General features: G+C 42.9%; 1 protein-coding gene across 1 annotated transcript in view; it reads right to left on the minus strand.

The window, feature by feature from the left end:
- Nucleotides 1-449: 449 nt before the first annotated feature.
- Nucleotides 450-19,554, minus strand: part of ccdc82 (coiled-coil domain containing 82) — a 79,568-nt gene continuing 60,463 nt past the window's right edge. The window contains exons 7-8 of the mRNA XM_067985458.1: nt 12,639-12,824; nt 450-4,363 (exon numbers count right to left, since the gene is read on the minus strand). Coding sequence (XP_067841559.1) covers nt 4,295-4,363; nt 12,639-12,824 — 255 coding nt within the window. The 3' untranslated portion in view covers nt 450-4,294. The remainder of the gene's footprint in view (nt 4,364-12,638; nt 12,825-19,554) is intronic.

A 19,554-nucleotide genomic window follows, 5' to 3' on the forward strand; every position in this document is an offset into this window, starting at 1 on the left:
CGACTCACTGTCTTGGATCACATATAACAATGGCCATTTGAGTGAGGTACCAGAGAGCTACAGTACCCATGGAACTGTATCTGGCATTAGTCACTGCTTCAGGAAAGGAGAAAAGCAGCTACTGCATACTAAAGAAGTATTTTTAAAGCCAATTACAGCATTTGGGTACGTAAGAGACACAGGGAACCAACTCAGCTTTGCTCCACACTTTCTGCTCACTTCCTGAAGAAAGGGGCTCCTCACAGTAAACAATGCTAACACTTGATATTTTACTGACAGCAGAGGGCCTATAAGTCAATGGAAAAGAAAATCGGGCAAAGTGCAAAACAGGCTGCCGATTCGCTATCACTCGTTTTGTGCTACTGCCCAAGATAGATTTATACCCTAATTCTTGCTTCATTATCAATTAAAATAAATTTAAACAAACAATTTCTTAAATTTCACACTGATTTATTGTATTAAAAAGACGAATGTCTGAATTAAACTCCATTGAATTGAAAAAATCTGACAATAAAACAGTTCAACACATTCAAAAAAATGACAAGAAAACAGAAATCTGCAATGTAGTCCACCATCTTTTGTGAAGATTTTATAATAACTGTGTGAGATAAAACAAAATGTAACTAAACATTTCTTATTTACAAGAAATTCTGAGGTTTTTTTTAGTTTCAAAGAATACTTCCTCTGTTGTGGGAGACCTTTCAAAATTCTGCAAGTTCTTTCAATGGTCAAATCTGAAGTTAAGTCTTATCCTCCTCTGTTACTTTGGTCTTTCTTGCACCCACGAGTGTTCCATCAGGATCACTGTGGCATTACAGTCTCTATCTCTCACTGAGACAAAGTGTACAGGACTGTGCCGTGAGGGCAGTATAGCACTAATAACATGTTATTTTACTCGGCATCAAGCTTGTTGCTAAAGTTGAGGAGCATGGTCTCCCATTGCACCTGCAGCTTTTTCAAGTGCCATAGTGATCCAAAAATGAATGGGGCAAAAGAACAACCTCCATGATGATCCGAGTATGTGGGCAAACCAAAATTACAAATTCCAGATAGCTTTCAACTCAATTTTTACCAAAGCATCTGGTCGTTACTCAGGAAAGACTTGCAAATACAAAATTTCTGAGTCCTCAAGAATTGTCACTGGGATTTTAGTAAAGTACAATTGTGGACATGTGAAATTTTCAGATTATGTCCATTGTTGATTTTGTCCTTCCAAAGTTGAGTTGACTAGAAACCATTTTGAGCTGTACAGCAGTAAGGCGAAGTCCTGTTAGTTACATATTTGTGAATGATGAGTGGTAGTGGTGTAAGCAATTTAAGTGATGAATTAAATGCATCAGAAGAGTATCACACATTACAGTGTATTAGCTTAAGTGCAATTTTTCCTGTAACATATTGCTGAGGTGTCAAATTAATGGCTGTGCACCATATGTGCTCCTTTATGCTCTGGCCATCAGACCCATAAAATCCCAGTGACTCATTTTCTATTTGCACTTTTATTTTGTATGCTGATGAGCTTACCTGTTTAAATTTTAAGATCCAATGCAAAACATGCATACTAAAAAAAACAACCAACCAAATGTGCACAAATACAGTCAAAATCAAGTTAGTGAAGATAGGAAACAGCTACCAGTTTAGAAAGGAACACGTCAAATGGAGCAACTTATTGCTCATTTGTATATTATGACACAAATATTTGCAAAAAAAATTATTGTAAATTACTGAGAAATTATTCCAGTAAGATAAAAATGACCAAATGCATTAAGTAACATAAAATGCTATTTTGAGATTTTTAAAACAAAAATAATTAGTTTTCTAATAATAAAGTTTCACATTCTAAAGTATACTTTGAATTCAGTATTTTGTTTTATAAACAGCAAAGTTGTCCACCAAGACAACTTCCCTGGAGTATTACTTCAAGCGCCCTGGGGACATTCATGAGTCAATTTTGTAAGTACAATAAGTTTGCAAGTGTCTTCAGACAAAAGTGCCAAGTGGATGATCCTATTCAGCCTATTCCAGAAGTCCTAACCATTATAGATACCTGTGTCCAGCCAATTTGGTTCACTCCATGTGACATTCAGGAAGGCTAAGTGCACTGGACACGGGAAAGACTATGGGTCCCGACAATATTTCAGTTGTGGCACTGTAGATCTGTGCACCAGAACTTGCTGCTCCCCTAGTCAAGCTGGGCCAGTACAGCTATGACACTGGTATTTACCCAACAATATGGGAGATTGTCCAGGTATGTCCTATCCACAAAAACCAAAACAAATTTAATCTGGCCCATTACCACTCTATCAGCCTCCTCCCAACCATCAGCAAAGTGATGAGAGGAGTCATCAGCAGTGCTATCAAGGGACATTTACTCACCAACAACATGCTCACTGATGCTCAATTCAGATAACTCCAGAAACACTCAGCTCCAGATGTCATTGCAGCGTTGATACAGCAAAACAAAGGTCAAAGGAAAAGTTCTCCAATGGCTGGAGTCATACATGACACAAAGGGATGATTGTGGTTGACAGAGGCCAATTATCAGAGCCCCAGGACATTGCTACAGGAGTTCTTCAGGGAGGTGTCCTCAGCCAAACCATCTTAAGTTATTTCATCAATAACCTACCCTCTGATATAAGATCAGACGTGGGGATATTTGCTGATGATTCCACAGTGCTCCGATCCATTCACAATTTCTTCAATAATGAAGCAGCCTATGCCAGCTTTAGCAAGACCTGGATAACATCAAGGCTTGGTAACATTCGTGCCACATGAGTACCGGGCAATGACCATCCCAAATAAGAGAAAACGCAGTCATCTCACCTTACCGAATTCCCCCTCATTAATATCTTGGGGGTTACCATTGCCCAGAAGCTTAACTGGACCAGTCTTATCATTACCTTCGCTACAACTGCAGGGCAGAAATTGGGCGCAATGCAATGACTGGCTCATCTCCTGACCGTCAATGGCTCTTCTTCACCTCTACAAGGCATATGTCAGGAGTGTGGTAGAATACGCCAGGGTGGGCGCAGCTGCAACAACACTCAAGAAGCTCGACACCATCCAGGACAGAGCAGGCTGCTTGGTTCAGCGTCCCTGCCACTGAACTCAATATTCGCCCCCTCCATCACAGGTGCACTATAGCTGCAGTATGCACCATCTACAGCATGCACTGCAGCAACTCACCAAGGTTACTGCAACACAACCTCCCTCCCCTGCAACCTCTGCCACTGAGAAGGATAAGAACAGCTTTGTCATGGAAACACCAACCTCCAAGTCCCCCTGCAGGTCACACACCATCTTTACTTGGACATATAATCACCATTCTTTCACTGTCACTCGGTCAAAATCCTGGAATTCCCCATCTAACAGCACTGTGGGAGTACCATCACAAGGATTGCAGAGGCTCAAAGAGAAGGCCCACCACCATCTTCTCAGTGCAACTAAGTTATGGGTAACAAACGTATCCTTGTCAGACCACCCACATTCTGAGAACAAATAAAACATATTTCAGAAGGGTAGTCATTTATCTGCCCCTCTTTAGGAATCCCTGTGCCATTCTCTGATTAAGAAGGCAAGAAGCAATGTTTTCAAGTCTCTGCCTAGGCTCTAGAAGGTACAGGGCACAGGTTGACTTATCCTCAAGATTTCTGCTCTCCAGTGGGGAAATATCTAACATCCACTCCACATCTCTCTCCATTAACACAGCTGCCTCCAAAATAAGCAAATATCATTAAAACTGGGATGTATGTCATACTTTATGCAGGTTATGATCCACAAATCTGAGAAAAGGTCTGTGTACCAGTGCAAACAATTTTTGGTTGCTCACTGGTTATGACTTTTATATTGACCTATGATGTATGCCTCAGTAATTTCAAACTATTGAAATGAAAGAACTGATTGTCAAAATAAATTCTGTGTTTGAGGAGCATATGACACTCCATCTCAATTCTCTTCAACCATATCCTTTGTCTAGTAAAATTTAAAGCAGTTTATGGTCTATATTTTCATATTAAAAAAAGAAACACATTTCTACATTACAATAAAAATGGGCAGCTCGGAATCATTGGCGGGAGGGCGTCTGCTTCATAACCAGACAGTCGTGAAGTTATGTCCCACAGTTGACCTTTAATGCTGGCCAATCACAGAGTAGCTTTTAGGGCAGCGATGGAGCAGCCTGTGACTCAGATTGTTCCAAACTCCAAGATAGAGGGGCAAGAGGGGTGCTAGAATGTACAGTTCATAAAATACAATAATATCCTTCTTGTTTTCTTCCTTCTGTCTGCCGATTAGTGGCTTATTCAAGAAGCTTCTCTTCACAGAAATAGTCAGCCTCACTGAGAAAATGTTCAAGATGCTTAAATTCCTGCAGGGCAAGAAGAAAACAAAACAAAAGCGTTATTAATATTTGCTTTACATTCAAAGTAGAGGAAAAAACATGACTAATAAAGTAGATCATTGCATACAGAGTGATGCTTGCCCTGGTCAGCTTCACTGAGCCACTAAGCAATTAATTGGTCTGAAAACCAATAGTGCATTCACAGTATTAGGTTACCACCTGCTAGCACAGCCACAGTTGCTAGTCAGAAAGACATGTTAGCAACACACACAAATGGAACCAATTACATAGCCCTCGCTAAAACAGTCAGTGTCTATTTAACATTACCATGGGGGTTGGGTTTAGGCCAGAACATTTCAGTCATTGCCTGGATTCAACAATAGGCTTTATCTGGCTTGTTTGGCTCAATCACAAAAGTGACTGCTTACTGCAGATTTTCTTGACAAAGGTACACCACAGAAGTCAGGGAGATCCCCGATTCACGTAGAAACTGAGGCAGATAGTGAACAAAACATGTGGGAATAAGTAAAAATCAATCACATTACTGCATAACACAATGCACTACCCTGTTTACACAAAATTAACGCGCTGAGAAAAGACATTTCATTTCTTGGAGCGAGAGGATACAAAGAGGAGCTTTTTTATTTTCACACAACTAAGAGGGAAGGCAGGTAACTGACTCCAAATCTTCCAGCAATACCACTCTATAAACAGCTGTTAAGGAAATGCTCAAGATGGCTTAGGATGATTGGATCACCGATTTCCCCTCATTCCCTGTGGAGAAGTGTCTGGCCCGGACTTGGCATCTTTCCTGATGGCAAGGTTGAAATTAGAAACTCACCACATGAGGAACTGTAAGTCAAGCCCACATCCGATCAGTCTCTGGCATGAGGTGGTAGAGCACTAACATACTAAATACTTTCCTGATATTAAGACTCACTGTAAGGACCAAGTGTCACAGTAAATTAGCACATTGTCCGTTTGGTTCTGGGTCCTTTGCTGTAAAGTTCCTTGATAACCTAGTGGATAAAACCTCTGTCTTGACCATAAGCTATCTTGACCATAAGGTTTCTTGTTTGAATTCCAGTCTCTGATGAGTTATCTGAACTCAACCAGGACAAAAGTTGAGTGTTCTATAATTTCCCTCATCACTCCAGCTAGGAAGGGGAAAGAAATCAGCAGTGGTTCTCACTCCTGATGCTATTTATTGACCCCTGCAGTAAGTGCACTGGATGAGAACAGAATTATGTTCAATTGTGATGTTCCCGATGGTAGAATAATCTGCCAACACTCACTGTCTCAGAATAGGCATGTGGACAGGCTATCAGAGTGGTCAGTGCCCTGTACTCCAGTAAGATCTGGTGCCTTCTGGGAGAGAAAATACTCTTCTGTGTGTTGGCTTTCAGGGTTCTAAATGAAATCAGATTAGGCAGCCCTAGTTCCAAGTGGATGCTTGTTATAAATCTACTCGTAATTCAGCACAAATCAGAACTAAATCACTCAGAGAGGCCAGAAGATGGTTGATGCAGCAAATGGAAAATTTACACTGGTACTGGGGTATAGCTGTGACTCCAGACTAGTCCAGAGCTGCAGGATCCTGGGAAACTATGCTACCAGCCTCTGCCAAATCTGCATTCTCAACCCACAGCATGGTTTCCCGGGTCACACAACTCAGGCTAGCTGGGAGCCATGGTGTAAGTGATTCAGCGATCCACACAAAGAGGCTGGTTGCACAGGCCATCACAAAAGGAAATGCCTAACTTTATTTACAAGGAAAATTTATCAATCAAGAGACAAGGAAAAATAATGGATCATAGAAACACAGTTCCATAAAAATAGATCCACTGCAGCTCTCTACTTTAGTTGAGTGTGAATAGACTGATTTAATCTAAACTCCACTGCCTCTGCATTTCTTTTAGACATTTTGATTCATCACTCTTCTTACTAAACATGTAACTTGTTGAGCACTTTAACTGTTAATAAATACAGATGCAACTCAAAAATATAATACTGTAAATATATTAGACACTAATTATGGTAGACAGATTGTGTATGTTATGTCAAAATATGCAGGTTTGCTATTCTTAAATTTGGTTTTAACCATAAAAAATGACAAATGTTTGGGTTTCAGCATATACTGATACACTGTCTAATCTTTGTAATTCTGGGCTGGCACCTTGGTTGTTTTGGATATCTGGATCAGTGATGCAGGAGTCTCATTTCCACAGTGAGGTGTTGTACTGTGAAGGCTCTCATTTGTGGGATTTCTACTTCCATGATTTTTTCCAGCAGTTTGGGTTTCAGCTGTTGGCAGCATTGTTGTCAGTATCTCAACAGGTGTATTTCAATCCTGGATAGTACAAGTTAGATTTGTGGAGAAACCTTTGGTGGCATTGAGAAGATGCTCTACCATCGGTTCTGATGTAGTATGATGTGTGTGTGTGTCTGCTGTCCAGTAAGAACTGCAGGTTTCCACAACCCGTTTCTCTGGATTCTTTTCTCCTACAACATTACTGGTTCGTTTGTTTGTGATTTCTGGTTTTCCTTACACAATGCATGACTGTACAATCGCCTGAAAATCTCTGGTCATACCTGGCCTGTAGACTAGACCTCTAGCCTTTCTTTTGCATATTGCCAAGCCAGGATGTCCTGCATGTGTTTTTCAGATGGTTTATGGTCTCACGAACTCTGGTATAACAATGCTCTCACCTTTAATATAACAACATTTTCTACAGCCAGTTCATTCTGGAAATTTCTTGATACCAACAGGTACACTTAACTTGGCTTTTGGCCAAATAGCACGTTTGTGAATTTCTGTCCACAAAACAAGGTAACAAACACAGTTAACTTATTGCTTTTCTGATCAAGAATTACTTGACACTATCCTCACCTGGCATTAAGCCTGGACAAAGCGCATGCATCGACAGGTTTACGTGTAATGTTGTTAATTGTTAGCATTTGCACTATTCCCTCATAATTGTTGTGTTTTAAGTATTTGGGATTAATCCATATTTGAATCTAATTAAATGTTTCTCACTGACCACTACCTTTTTGATTATGCCTATTTTCTCCACATGTCCAAATTCTTTCTTCATTTTACCATCTAACACAAGGGGTTATAAGAACATAAGAACACAATAAATAGGAGCAGGAATAGGCCATAGGGCCCCACGAGCCTACTCCACCATTCAATAAGATCATGGCTGACCTTCTACCTCAACTCCACTTTCCCGCCCGATCCCATATCCCTTGATTCCCTTAGTGTCCAAATATCCATCGATTTCAGTCTTGAATGTACTCAGTGACTGAGCATCCACAGCCCTCTGGGGTAGAGAATTCCAAAGAGTCACAACCCTCTGAGTGAAGAAATTTATCCTCATCTCGGTCCTAGATGGCTGACTCCTTATCTTGAGACTACAATCCTTAGTTCTGGACTTTCCAGCCAAGGGAAACAGCCTCTCAGCATCTACCCTGTCAAGCCCTCTAAGAATTTTATACATTTCAATGAGATCACCTCATTCTTCTAAACTCCAGTGAATATAGGACCATTCTACTCAATCTTTCCTCATAGGACAACCCTCTCATCCCAGGAATCAATCTAGTGAACTTTCGTCGCACCCCCTCCAAAGCAAGTATATCCTTTCTAAGGTAAGGAGACCAAAACTGTACACACTACTCCAGATGTGGTCTCACCAGAGCCCTATATAATTGCAGCAAGACCTCCTTATTCTTATACTCCAACCCCCTTGCAATAAAGACTAACATACCATTTGCCTTCCTAATTGTTATCTCCAAGTTGATTAGACTAATAAAGAAACACAGAGGCCGATTTTTACTTTGGATGTATGGTGCGATCATATACGCATTGACATATGTCGGCCCAATGTCTTTGGCGAGAAGCTGGAGTCATTTTGATGGCCGAGCCTCATTTGGCTAATGCTGGCGAACTGCGAGCACTGAACAAGGCAGCTCGCCGGTCGGGGGTGGGGTGGGGGGGGTGGGCGTGGGGAGAGGGGGGAAAGAGGACAGAAATTCTGGTGGCTACTCCGCAGATCTGAGCCGGAAGTTTCATATTGGGGGTGGTGGGGGGGGGGGGCGGATAAATACTAGCCAGCAGTAGGTCAGAAGATTTTTCTGGGGCCACAAGGAGCAGTTCCCGGAGCAACCTGTAGCGGTTCCTTCAAGGCCCACTGGTTAGACTGCTCACTGCCCATTGGTACATCAAAATTTCATCGGGGTCCTGCAACTGGCGTAGGACCCCAATTTATATATTAAAAGGAGATTTCCACCTGAAACAGGCAAGTGCCCTGTCTTCCCATTTCCATCAGTGGTTGGAAATGGCTGCAGCTGTATCAGGAGCGGGAATGCATGGTAACTGCTGCACTACCATTTTCAGCTGCTATTGCCCCATTCTCACTGGGCAGAAGCCCTGAAAATCAGCCCCAGAGTTTCTTGGGGCTCTCTCGAGGCGTTGCAAGGCAATATTTCATCACTACTTGGTGAAGGAATAAATAGTCGTGTTATAAGGAACTCCAGATTATTAATGGTCTAATATCAAATATTAAACAGAATCTATTTGACTCCAAGCTGTCTCAAAGATATGAGGGTTATGAAATTATCCAAATGTTGGAAATGTGAAGAGAAAGAACACACTCTTCTACAATTGCTATGGTAGTGCCCCAAATTGCCCCTTTTGGAAATCAATAAATAACATTCCTCCAGGGAATTCTCAGAGTTTATTCTGTCAATTTAGGTTCCAGTTTATAAAACTAACCTTTGCCCTTGGAGGGATACTTTACAGACTTTTTCCTCAAGATGGCTATATGATATATAATGACAGTTGTCTTGGAGGTTATTTACTCTTCCGTGAAGGCACACAACCCTTATTTCCCACTTTTGCTCCTTTTGTTAGTTATCAAGAGCATGTAACTTTTAATGGGACTTTCCAGTATGGTTTAGTAGTACACCATCCAGTGTCTTCATCCACTGAGGTATTGGAGAAGCCACTTCAGTTTCTGTGGTCTTTTTACAATTTGCACAGTGCATCTTTGTCCAGTGAGTATCCCACTGGCAACTCTCATCCAACTGCTAGGAGGTGCCAAGGACTGCCAGGAGATTCGCCATTTGATTCTCCTTTCCCCTACAGGTAGATGTCTTGCCTGTGCTCAGTGCTACCCCACAGCAAAATGCATGAGATCAGGAACTCAAAAGCTTGGACCTGCATTTACTCCACTGCATGACAACAGGTTATGGTGCTCCAATGGGAGTGCTGCTTGTGAATTTTGGACATATTGGCTGGGGTTTTCCACGTCTGCTTTTGCCAGCCCATGATTTTTAGCCCATTAAAATGAATGGATAGAAAACTACAGGCTGACTAGCCATTACATTCAGGGGTAAGTCAGAGAGAGAGAGCTTGGGTCTTACAAACTGGATTCTGCTAGTGAAAAATCTTCAAGCTCAAGACTTTGTACTCAAGGCACATAACCTGAATAAGCATTTCATTTTTTTGTAAAATAAAGATATACTTTGCTGTTTAAGTGATAATGCTCAACTTACACGGCATTGTAAAAGGCAAACGAGAAGCAATCAAACAAGTTGGATGTCAGACTGAAGCACGTTAAACAGTAGAATGGAACGTGCTTATTACCAGACTTCTCTTCATAATCCATTTAACTCTCTGACCCTCAGGTAAAGATCTTCAAAACTTTTGGAGTAACACCTGTGAATAATCGTTTGATTGCTGACAGTGATTAGTACTGTTCTAAAGTGATTGCTCGTGGGTTCAGCTGGAACCAAACCATTTGAACACACATCATTTTTCTTGGTCGACTGTCCTACAGCTGCACAACTGTAATTGGGCAGTGGGAACAACTGGCTTTTTAAAAATTTAAGTTGTTTGAAGGACTTGCTAATTGATTGTAGCGTCCGGCAAACCTTGCACAGCAAGTGATTTAAACAGTTTGCCACGCTCTTCTTACATTAAAAGAAAAATTTGTTTATTCCTGATACCAAATTAAATGTTATGGATTATCATTCCAAAAACACAATTTTCAAAGCCTATGTTCCAGTTTGATTCATGTTTAGACTATTCTGGGTTCTGAGTCCTCAGCAAATACAAATCTTTAAATTATATTTTGGCTCACCCAAAGTGGCAATTCCCTAATTAGACTTAATCTTTTAATCTATTTTCAGACCTGCACATACCTAAATATTACGTAAACCTCATTCTCGCCTAAAACCACTAATCATTACCAATTGTAAAGCCTTTCTGCTCCTTCTGAGAATTCTTCATTTTATTTCTGGCTCTACTTTCTTTTTTAATAAAAAACTAAATCCTTTTGTTAAAAGGAAAAAAGAAAAACAACTTGTTTCTTCAAAGGGCACTTTATTCTTTCAATTCACTTTAAATTTAGGTCAACTTCTCTTAGTTTCTCCCATCTATGTGTACTTGTCATTCAGAATGATGCACAGTAACAGGCACAGTGGTACCTGTTGCCCAAAAAAGGGGTCAAGCAGCAGAAAGAGCAGCCTCTTTAAAACTGATAGGCCTGGCTCAGGGTTTCTTTTTTGAAAAATGAGTAATTTAAAAAAAATAAGATTCAAAGCACAACTTTACTGATAGTTAGCAACATAATAAGTGTGTACTCCTCCCTTCCTCTAACATTTTATTATTCAAATTATTGCCAGGTGTGCAATGCATTAAGTTTTTTATTAGTATCAGATATAAATCCCGCATGCTTGTGCAGTGCCGTGACATCAATTAACAAAGACAACTTAAAGAACAGCCACATAAGGAGACAACAAACCACAGGTGCAACAATGTCATCTTAGGGAATTTTGAGCAGGTTCAGCCTTCAAACAGCCACCCGCCATTGCAAATGTTGCTGCATCATACACAAAACCTGCAAAATGCAAGCATTAGCAATGTAGTAGCCACATTTCCGCCTTTGATTTTAAATGATTAAATTGGCAAATGCGCTGCTGTTATCATTTCACCTGTAGGAATATGATGCTCCCATTTAAACTGTCCTGCGACACACTTTACAGAGCTGACTCTGCCTCTTTAAACAAAATGAGAAGAGAAAGCCCTGATACACAAGAGAAATTCAAACACATGGCACAGTTCCAATAAATGACAACACTGAGGGCTCAGTACAGGGAAGGAGGAAGCCTAACAGATGGTGTAATTGTGGAAGTTATGTCTTTTAAGATAACTATAAGTGATAATGGCCACATTTTATATCATTTGTATGGTTTGGGAGCTGTGGGATAACAGCTGTTGGATTACAAACGCTGCCAGTATTTATTTAAATAAACTTTTCACTATTTTTTCAGAACAATGCATGAATTTCTCGCAGTGGTTGTTATTGTCCACACAGCACTTGCAGGAATATATGTTGATTTTTTAAAAAAAGCCCAACAAACAGCTTCAGTTGTGCCTTGCTACTTTCTAGTGAGTTTCCAAGCCAACAAAACAGATGTTTTTGCAGTTTTCTTTCCCCCTCTTTCTGTGTATGTTTCCCCCCCACTTCTTCTCATTGGCAGTCAGAAGTTGCACAGCTGTACCATTTAAACTCTTTTTATATTGCGCAAAACCGACGTTACAGCTAAACCGAGGCTCTGTTCGTCCTCTCAGGTGGACGTAAAAGATCCCATGGCACTATTTTGAAGAAGAACAGGGGAGTTCTCCCCAATGTCCTAGCCGACATTTATCCTTCAACCAACATCATTACAAACAGATGATCTGGTCATTTATCTCATTGCTGTTTGTGGGACCTTGCTGTGCACAAAATAGCTGCTGCATTTCCTATATTACAAAAGTGATTACACTTCAAAAGTACTTCATTGGCTGTGAAGTGCTTTGTGATGACCTGAGGTCATGAAAGGCGCTATATTAATGCAAGTTCTTTCCTTCTTTCTTTAGTGCTGCCAGCTCCTGACGCTCGGGTCTTGTACAGCCAGTAAACTTGCTGGATTCGCTAAGGCCAGCCGCCAAGAAGACCCAGTAAAAAAAAAACGGGTCTCCGAGCCAGCAGTTCAGTAACTCAGTGTAGAAACAGCATTACATTTGTTTGAGCACCCATGCACAGAGCTCTGACTTCCCTAAATTCACAGCAATGTCTCCCTACTCACACCACAGGGGAAACAAAGCTAGACTGGACCCCTTGATTCAGTGTAAAAGTGCCATCAGTCTTACTGGCTTTCTGCAGCATTTTAGTTGGAGTGACACGCTACTGATACTGGAGTACACTCACGATATGCGATAAAGTAACAACGTGCCACAGTTTGAGGAACCGTTTACCTCTTCGATCCAGGTTTGTTCTTCCAGGCGCTCGTAGATCCGATTAACAGCATCTTTCACGTTTTCATCCTGGGTGGCATTGCTCTGCACTAAGGAACAGAACTGTTGATACAGGCTGTATTTAAAATGCTTTAGATTGTGGTACACTTCTGTCCTCTGTGCACACACTCTGCCAATTACCATCACCTAGAAAGATTTTAAAAGAAGAAATACATTGATAAATTGAACACATATACGGAACATAGCATTTCAATATGCGTTCATCAAACTGTAAATCAAAAAGAGAGTTTCATCATCAGCATCCATTTCAAAATCAAAATGTAGCAAGGAATTATTTGATTAATTTGTTTTGATTTTTAAAAATTCTGTTGTTTTCTTAAATGTTATTGTTTAACAGTAAGTACTAGATCTCCCAAAGGCTATTTTGGTAAAGGCAACTGATCCATACAGACAAGAAGGTTCCAGGTTCATACTTGATCTGCAATGAATTAGATGATCTTAGCATCCCTGGGCTGGGGAACAAAACATCAGCCTGCCCCCATCAGGTGACCCCCACTGGATACTGTTTCCGAATGGATGTTGGGTGAAGACAATAGTGGACTCCACGGTGATGCCTGCCCCACCCCCAGCCAAATAGCTTGCTGACACTCACTACCTAGGTTCACACAACAAGAATGGCCTTTTGGGTGAGGTAAATAGAGGGTGCTTGGTGCCTGTGGAACTGTTGCACAGGATAAGTCAGCACCTTTGAAGAGGGGGCTGGAAAGGGGGAAAAAACAAATGTCACACTGACATCACACTGGTGCTAGCCTGAAGGATTTATCAGTTCCTATAGGGAGCTGAATTAATATCAGCTGACACCACATTAACACAGAGAGCTTTATGATCAACTGTGGGTTTCTTTTCATTCGTAAGTGGGATGTGGACGTCGCTAGCAAGGCCAGCATTTATTGCCCATCCCTAATTGCCCTTGAGAAGGTGGTGGTGAGCCGCCTTCTTGAACCTCTGCAGTCCGTGTGGTGAAGGTTCTCCCACAGTGCTGTTAGGTAGGGAGTTCCAGGATTTTTACCCAACAATGATGAAGGAACGGCGATATATTTCCAAGTTGGGATGGTGTGTGACTTGGAGGGGAACGTGCAGGTGGTGTTGTTCCCATGTACCTGCTGCCCTTGTCCTTCTAGGTGGTAGAGGTCGAGGATTTGGGAGGTGCTGTCGAAGAAGCCTTGGTGAGTTGCTGCAATGCATTCTGTGGATGGTACACACTGCAGCCACGGTGCGCGGTGGTGAAAGGAGTGAATGTTTGGAGTGGTGAATGGGGTGCCAATCAAGCGGGCTGCATTGTCCTGGATGGTGAGTATTCCATCCTACTCCTGACTTGTGCCTAGTAGATGGTGGAAAGGCTTTGGGGAGTCAGGAGGTGAGTCACTCGCGGCAGAATACCCAGCCTCTGACCTCCTCTTGTAGCCACAGTATTTATGTGGCTGGTCCAGTTAAGTTTCTGGTCAATGGTGACCCCCAGGATGTTGATGGTGGGGGATTCGGCGATGGTAATGCCGTTGAATGTCAAGGGGAGCTGGTTCGACTCTCTCTTGTTGGAGATGGTCATTGCCTGACACTTGTCTGGTGCGAATGTTATTTGCCACTTATCAGCCCAAGCCTGGATGTTGTCCAGGTCTTGCTGCATGCGGGCTCGGACTGCTTCATTATCTGAGGGGTTGCGAATGGAACTGAACACTGTGCAATCATCAGCGAACATCCCCATTTCTGACCTTATGATGGAGGGAAGGTCATTAAAGAAGCAGCTGAAGATGGTTGGGCCTAGGACACCTGGGGCTGAGATGATTGGCCTCCAACAACCACTACCATCTTCCTTTGTGCTCGGTATGACTCCTGCCACTGGAGAGTTTTCCCCCGATTCCCATTGACTTCAATTTTACTAGGGCCCCTTGGTACCACACTCGGTCAAATGCTGCCTTGATGTCATGGGCAGTCACTCTCACCTCACCTCTGGAATTCAGCTCTTTTGTCCATGGTTGGACCAAGGCTGTAATGAGGTCTGGAGCCGAATGGTCCTGGTGGAACCCAAACTGAGCGTCGGTGAGCAGGTTATTGGTGAGTAAGTGCTGCTTGATAGCACTGTCGACGACACCTTCCATCACTTTGCTGATGATTGAGAGTAGATTGATGGGGCGGTAATTGGCCGGATTGGATTTGTCCTGCTTTTTGTGGACAGGACATACCTGGGCAATTTTCCACATTGTCGGGTAGATGCCAGTGTTGTGGCTGTACTGGAACAGCTTGGCTAGAGGCGCAGCTAGTTCTGGAGCACAAGTCTTCAGCACTACAGCCGGGATGTTGTCGGGGCCCATAGCCTTTGCTGTATCCAATGCACTCAGCCGTTTCTTGATATCACGTGGAGTGAATCGAATTGGCTTAAGACTGGCTTCTGTGATGGTGGGACTATCGGGAGGAGGCTGAGATGGATCATCCACTCGGCACTTCTGGCTGAAGATGGTTGCAAACGCTTCAGCCTTGTCTTTTGCACTCACGTGCTGGACTCCGCCATCATTGAGAATGGGGATGTTTACAGAGCCTCCTCCTCCCGTTAGTTGTTTAATTGTCCACCACCATTCATGACTGGATGTGGCAGGACTGCAGAGCTTTGATCTGATCCGTTGGTTGTGGAATCGCTTAGCTCTGTCTATAGCATGTTGCTTCCACTGTTTATCATGCATGTAGTCCTGAGTTGTAGCTTCACCAGGTTGGCACCTCATTTTTAGGTACGCCTGGTGCTGCTCCTGGCATGCTCTTCTACACTCCTCATTGAACCAGGGTTGATCTCCTGGCTTGTTGGTAATGGTAGAGTGAGGAATATGCCGGGCCATGAGGTTACAGATTGTGCTGGAATACAATTCTGCTGTTGCAGATGGCCCACAGCACCTCATGGATGCCCAGTTTTGAGCTGCTAGATCTGTTCTGAATCTATCCCATTTAGCACAGTGGTAGTGCCACACAACACATTGTGTCCTCAGTGCGAAGACGGGACTTCGTCTCCACGAGGGCTGTGCACTGGTCAGTCCTACCAATACTGTCATGGACAGATGCATTTGCGACAGGTAGATTGGTGAGGGCGACGTCAAGTAAGTTTTTCCCTCGTGTTCGTTCGTTCACCACCTGCCGCAGGCCCAGTCTAGCAGCTATGTCCTTCAGGACTCGGCCAGCTCAGTCAGTAGTGGTGCTGCCGAGCCACTCTTGGTGATGGACATTGAAGTCCCCCACCCAGAGCACATTCTGTGCCCTTGCTACCCTCAGTGCTTCCTCCAAGTGGTGTTCAACATGGAGGAGGACTGATTCATCAGCTGAGGAAGGCCGGTATGTGGTAATCAGCAGGAGGTTTCCTTGCCCATGTTTGACCTGATGCCATGAGATTTCATGGGGTCCAGAGTCAATGTTGAGGACTCCCAGGGCCACTCCCTCCTGACTGTATATCACTGTACCGCCACCTCTGGTGGGTCTGTCCTGCCGGTGGGACAGGACATACCCAGGGATGGTGATGGAAGTGTCTGGGACGTTGGCTGAAAGGTATGATTCTGTGAGTATGGCTATGTCAGGCTGTTGCTTGACTGGTCTGTGGGACAGCTCTCCCAAATTTGGCACAAGTCCCCAGATGTTAGCAAGGAGGACTTTGCAGGGTTGACTGGGCTTGGTTTGCCTTTGTCGTATCCGATGATCCGTCTGGTTTTATTCTTATGATGACTTTTTTTAGCGAGATTGTACAACTGAGTGGCTTGATAGGATATTTCAGAGGGTGATTAAGAATCAACCACATTGCTGTAGGTCTGCAGTTACATATAGGCCAGACTGGGTGAGGACATTAGTGAACCAGATGGGTTTTTAGGACAATCCGGTAGTTTCATGGCCACCATTACTGATACTAGTATTTTAATTCCAGATTTTATTTAATTAATTGAATTTAAATTCCCACGCTGCCGTGGCAGGATTTGAACTCATGACTTCTATGATTCTATAAGTGCAGGCAATTGGGACCAGCTTAGTGGTATAAACTGGGCGACATGGACATGTTGGGCCGAAGGGCCTGTTTCCATGTTGTAACTTCTATGATTCTATGATTCTATGACTCCGGATTATTTGTCTAGGCCTCTGGATTACTAGTCCAGTAACATAACCAGTATGCTCCCGTACCAGTGTATGTTAATTCAGTTCCCTCATATTGCTGGGTAGGGTGTATACCTGTCCAGATTCAACCCAGACAATGCAGATTCAGGAGTGGCCCAAAAGTGTCATTTGTGAACACTGGACTGTTTTCCAATGCTTGCTTTTAAAAAAGTATCTGTGCATTCACAATGTGGTCCAATCAAGCATGCATGAAGTGAGGATGTATCTTCCATATCCAAAAAAGCTCCCATTTCGCACATGAATAATCTGCCTGTCTCACACATTTTCACATCATTTTTTAAATGTCCATTTTGGTTTTGAATTATGCAAAAGTTCATCACCATACTACTGGGTTCAGTTAACTCCTCCAAGGCATTCCTGCTGATATGTTTAAACAAAAATATAATATTTTTTTTAAAAAAGGAAATGGAAGGGGCAAAATGGTGGCAAATTCGATCCTAATTATTTTTAACCAGTTGGATTTTAAAGAGATTCTGATGGTTAGACAGCAGTTTGAGGAAAAGTGAATATGCCAAGGTACTACACTGCCATCTGATGGACTTTTATAGGCACAACTACTTGGATCCTTACTTTCACAGGAGTACTGTATTAGTATTTTCATTGTCCAGTGGAAGTAATTATTCTACTAATAGAGAACAAGGATTATAATAAAATGTGTAAATTTTTACTTTCGCAGGTTCTATATGGTAAGATTCAAATGATTTTTAACACCCATGGAACATCTTACTGGTGACTGTTGGCTCTTGGTTCATTTCACCCACGTTAAGGACTTTCCTCACACCCTCTTACACTCATGAGAAACACATATTCTTGAGTAGGCTCTGTATAAATACTTCCACCAAATTGTTTCAATTTTGCCTGCAATGCTTGCTGGGTCACCATCACAACACTCAAGCTGTCTTCAGCCCAAATTCCACTTTTATGAAAAAACATCAAAAGGTACAACAGAAACTGTTAACTTTCAAGATTTGTGAACATTTAACTGTGCTGCATTCCTGCTGGCTGCCATTTTAACCACACAGTTTTCAGAGTTGACCGAGGTGCCTGGAAGAGCCAGGCAGGTTGGAGGGGGGGGGGGGGGCGCGGGCGGGGAGCAGGGGGCTCATGAATACGTGAAAATCGGGCAATTACGACCCCAACGGCATTTTAACTCAAAAGCACGAAGGTCCTGCCCAGCACCCAACCCGCAAGTGGGATTGGTCTCGGAGCCACTGAACCAACCCAGATATAATCAATGCCATGGGACTACTAGGATGATTATTGAGCAAAAGAAAGAAAAGACTTGCATTTATGTAGCATCTTTCACAGCCTCACGATGTCCCAAACGCTTTACAACCAATGAAGTATTTTTGAAGTGTAGTCACAGTTATAATGTAGGAAACGCGGCAAATCACGCACAGCAAGCTCCCACAATTAAATAAATAATCAGATCATCTATTTTAGGTGTTGGTTGAGAAATAAATATTGGCCAGGACACTGGAGAACTCCCCTGCTCTTTTTCGAATATTGCCATGGGATCTTTTACGTCGACCTGCGAGGGCAGACGAGGCCTCGGATTAACATCTCATCCGAGAGATGCCACCTCCAACAATGCAGCACTCCCTCAGTACTGCACAGAAGTGTCAGCCTAGATTATATACTCAAGTCTCTGCAGTGGGACTTGAACCCACAACCTCCTGACTCAGAGGCAAGAGTGCCAACACTGAGCCACAGCTGACACATAATAAGGCACACCTAGAGGTTTAGGTGTCTGGACAGGTCTGGAGACTCCCTACAATATGCCCCACAAAGAATCTTCCGCATCATAGTCGTGTGCTGCATCCTGCAAAATCTTGTCACACAGAGAAGTCTGCATTTGGAGGAGACAGAGCAACGGCAGCAGTCCTCATTAGACGTGGAAGACCAGAGGAAAGGTGAGGAAGCAGCAGAAGAAGGGGGGGAGTCACCTCAATGCCTTGCAGCAAGAGATACGAGGGATGAATTAATTGCACAGCGATTCCAGTGATATACTCATTCCCCTGCCCTGAAAACATATGCAAATCCCTTCTGCATTAACAGACCTCGTTACATCCTTCACCCCTCCCTTAATCCTGCATTATAGAACATTCAAATCATTCAGCCAACGTCTACATCAATGATATACTGACAATGCAGACTCAGAAGCTGCTATAAAACACATTGCAAACCAAAGTGCCAAATGTAAAAATGTGATGAATTTAATTCCCAACACAATAAGTGCCTTCCATTTATTTCTCACTCAAATGTCAAGCCATGGTGCCTTTCTTATAACAAGGTTCCTAGCTCTACTACTCCTACAAAGTGTTCCCCTAATATCCTCAGCAGAGCTGGTGGAAGGCTGCAGTTGCTCATGTGCAGACCCTTGAGATGCTTGTAGCCAGTGACTTCTGGGTGCTCGAGCCTGTGAGGTCCCAGCTCGATGTCAGCTGCTGCCAGGGCAGTTTGACTCAGCTGATTTGCTGGTAACATGGCGGGTATTGGTTGATGGGGTGGCGAAGGAGCAAATGTGCTGACATCCCGAGAGAGGGCACCACATACTGCTCTCATTGTGCCACTGCCACTCCCATGGGCTGGAGCTCATCATTTCCACTGATCTGCGGGAGAACAGACTACAGAAGATGAGTGACACCTTGAAAGCTCTCACTTACTCAGTCCACAATCTGTCCAAGATAGACACCTGTCTCTCCAAGGTGGAGCCCAG

The sequence above is a fragment of the Heptranchias perlo genome, chromosome 6 (genome assembly GCF_035084215.1).
Source record: "Heptranchias perlo isolate sHepPer1 chromosome 6, sHepPer1.hap1, whole genome shotgun sequence".
NCBI lineage: Eukaryota > Metazoa > Chordata > Chondrichthyes > Hexanchiformes > Hexanchidae > Heptranchias > Heptranchias perlo.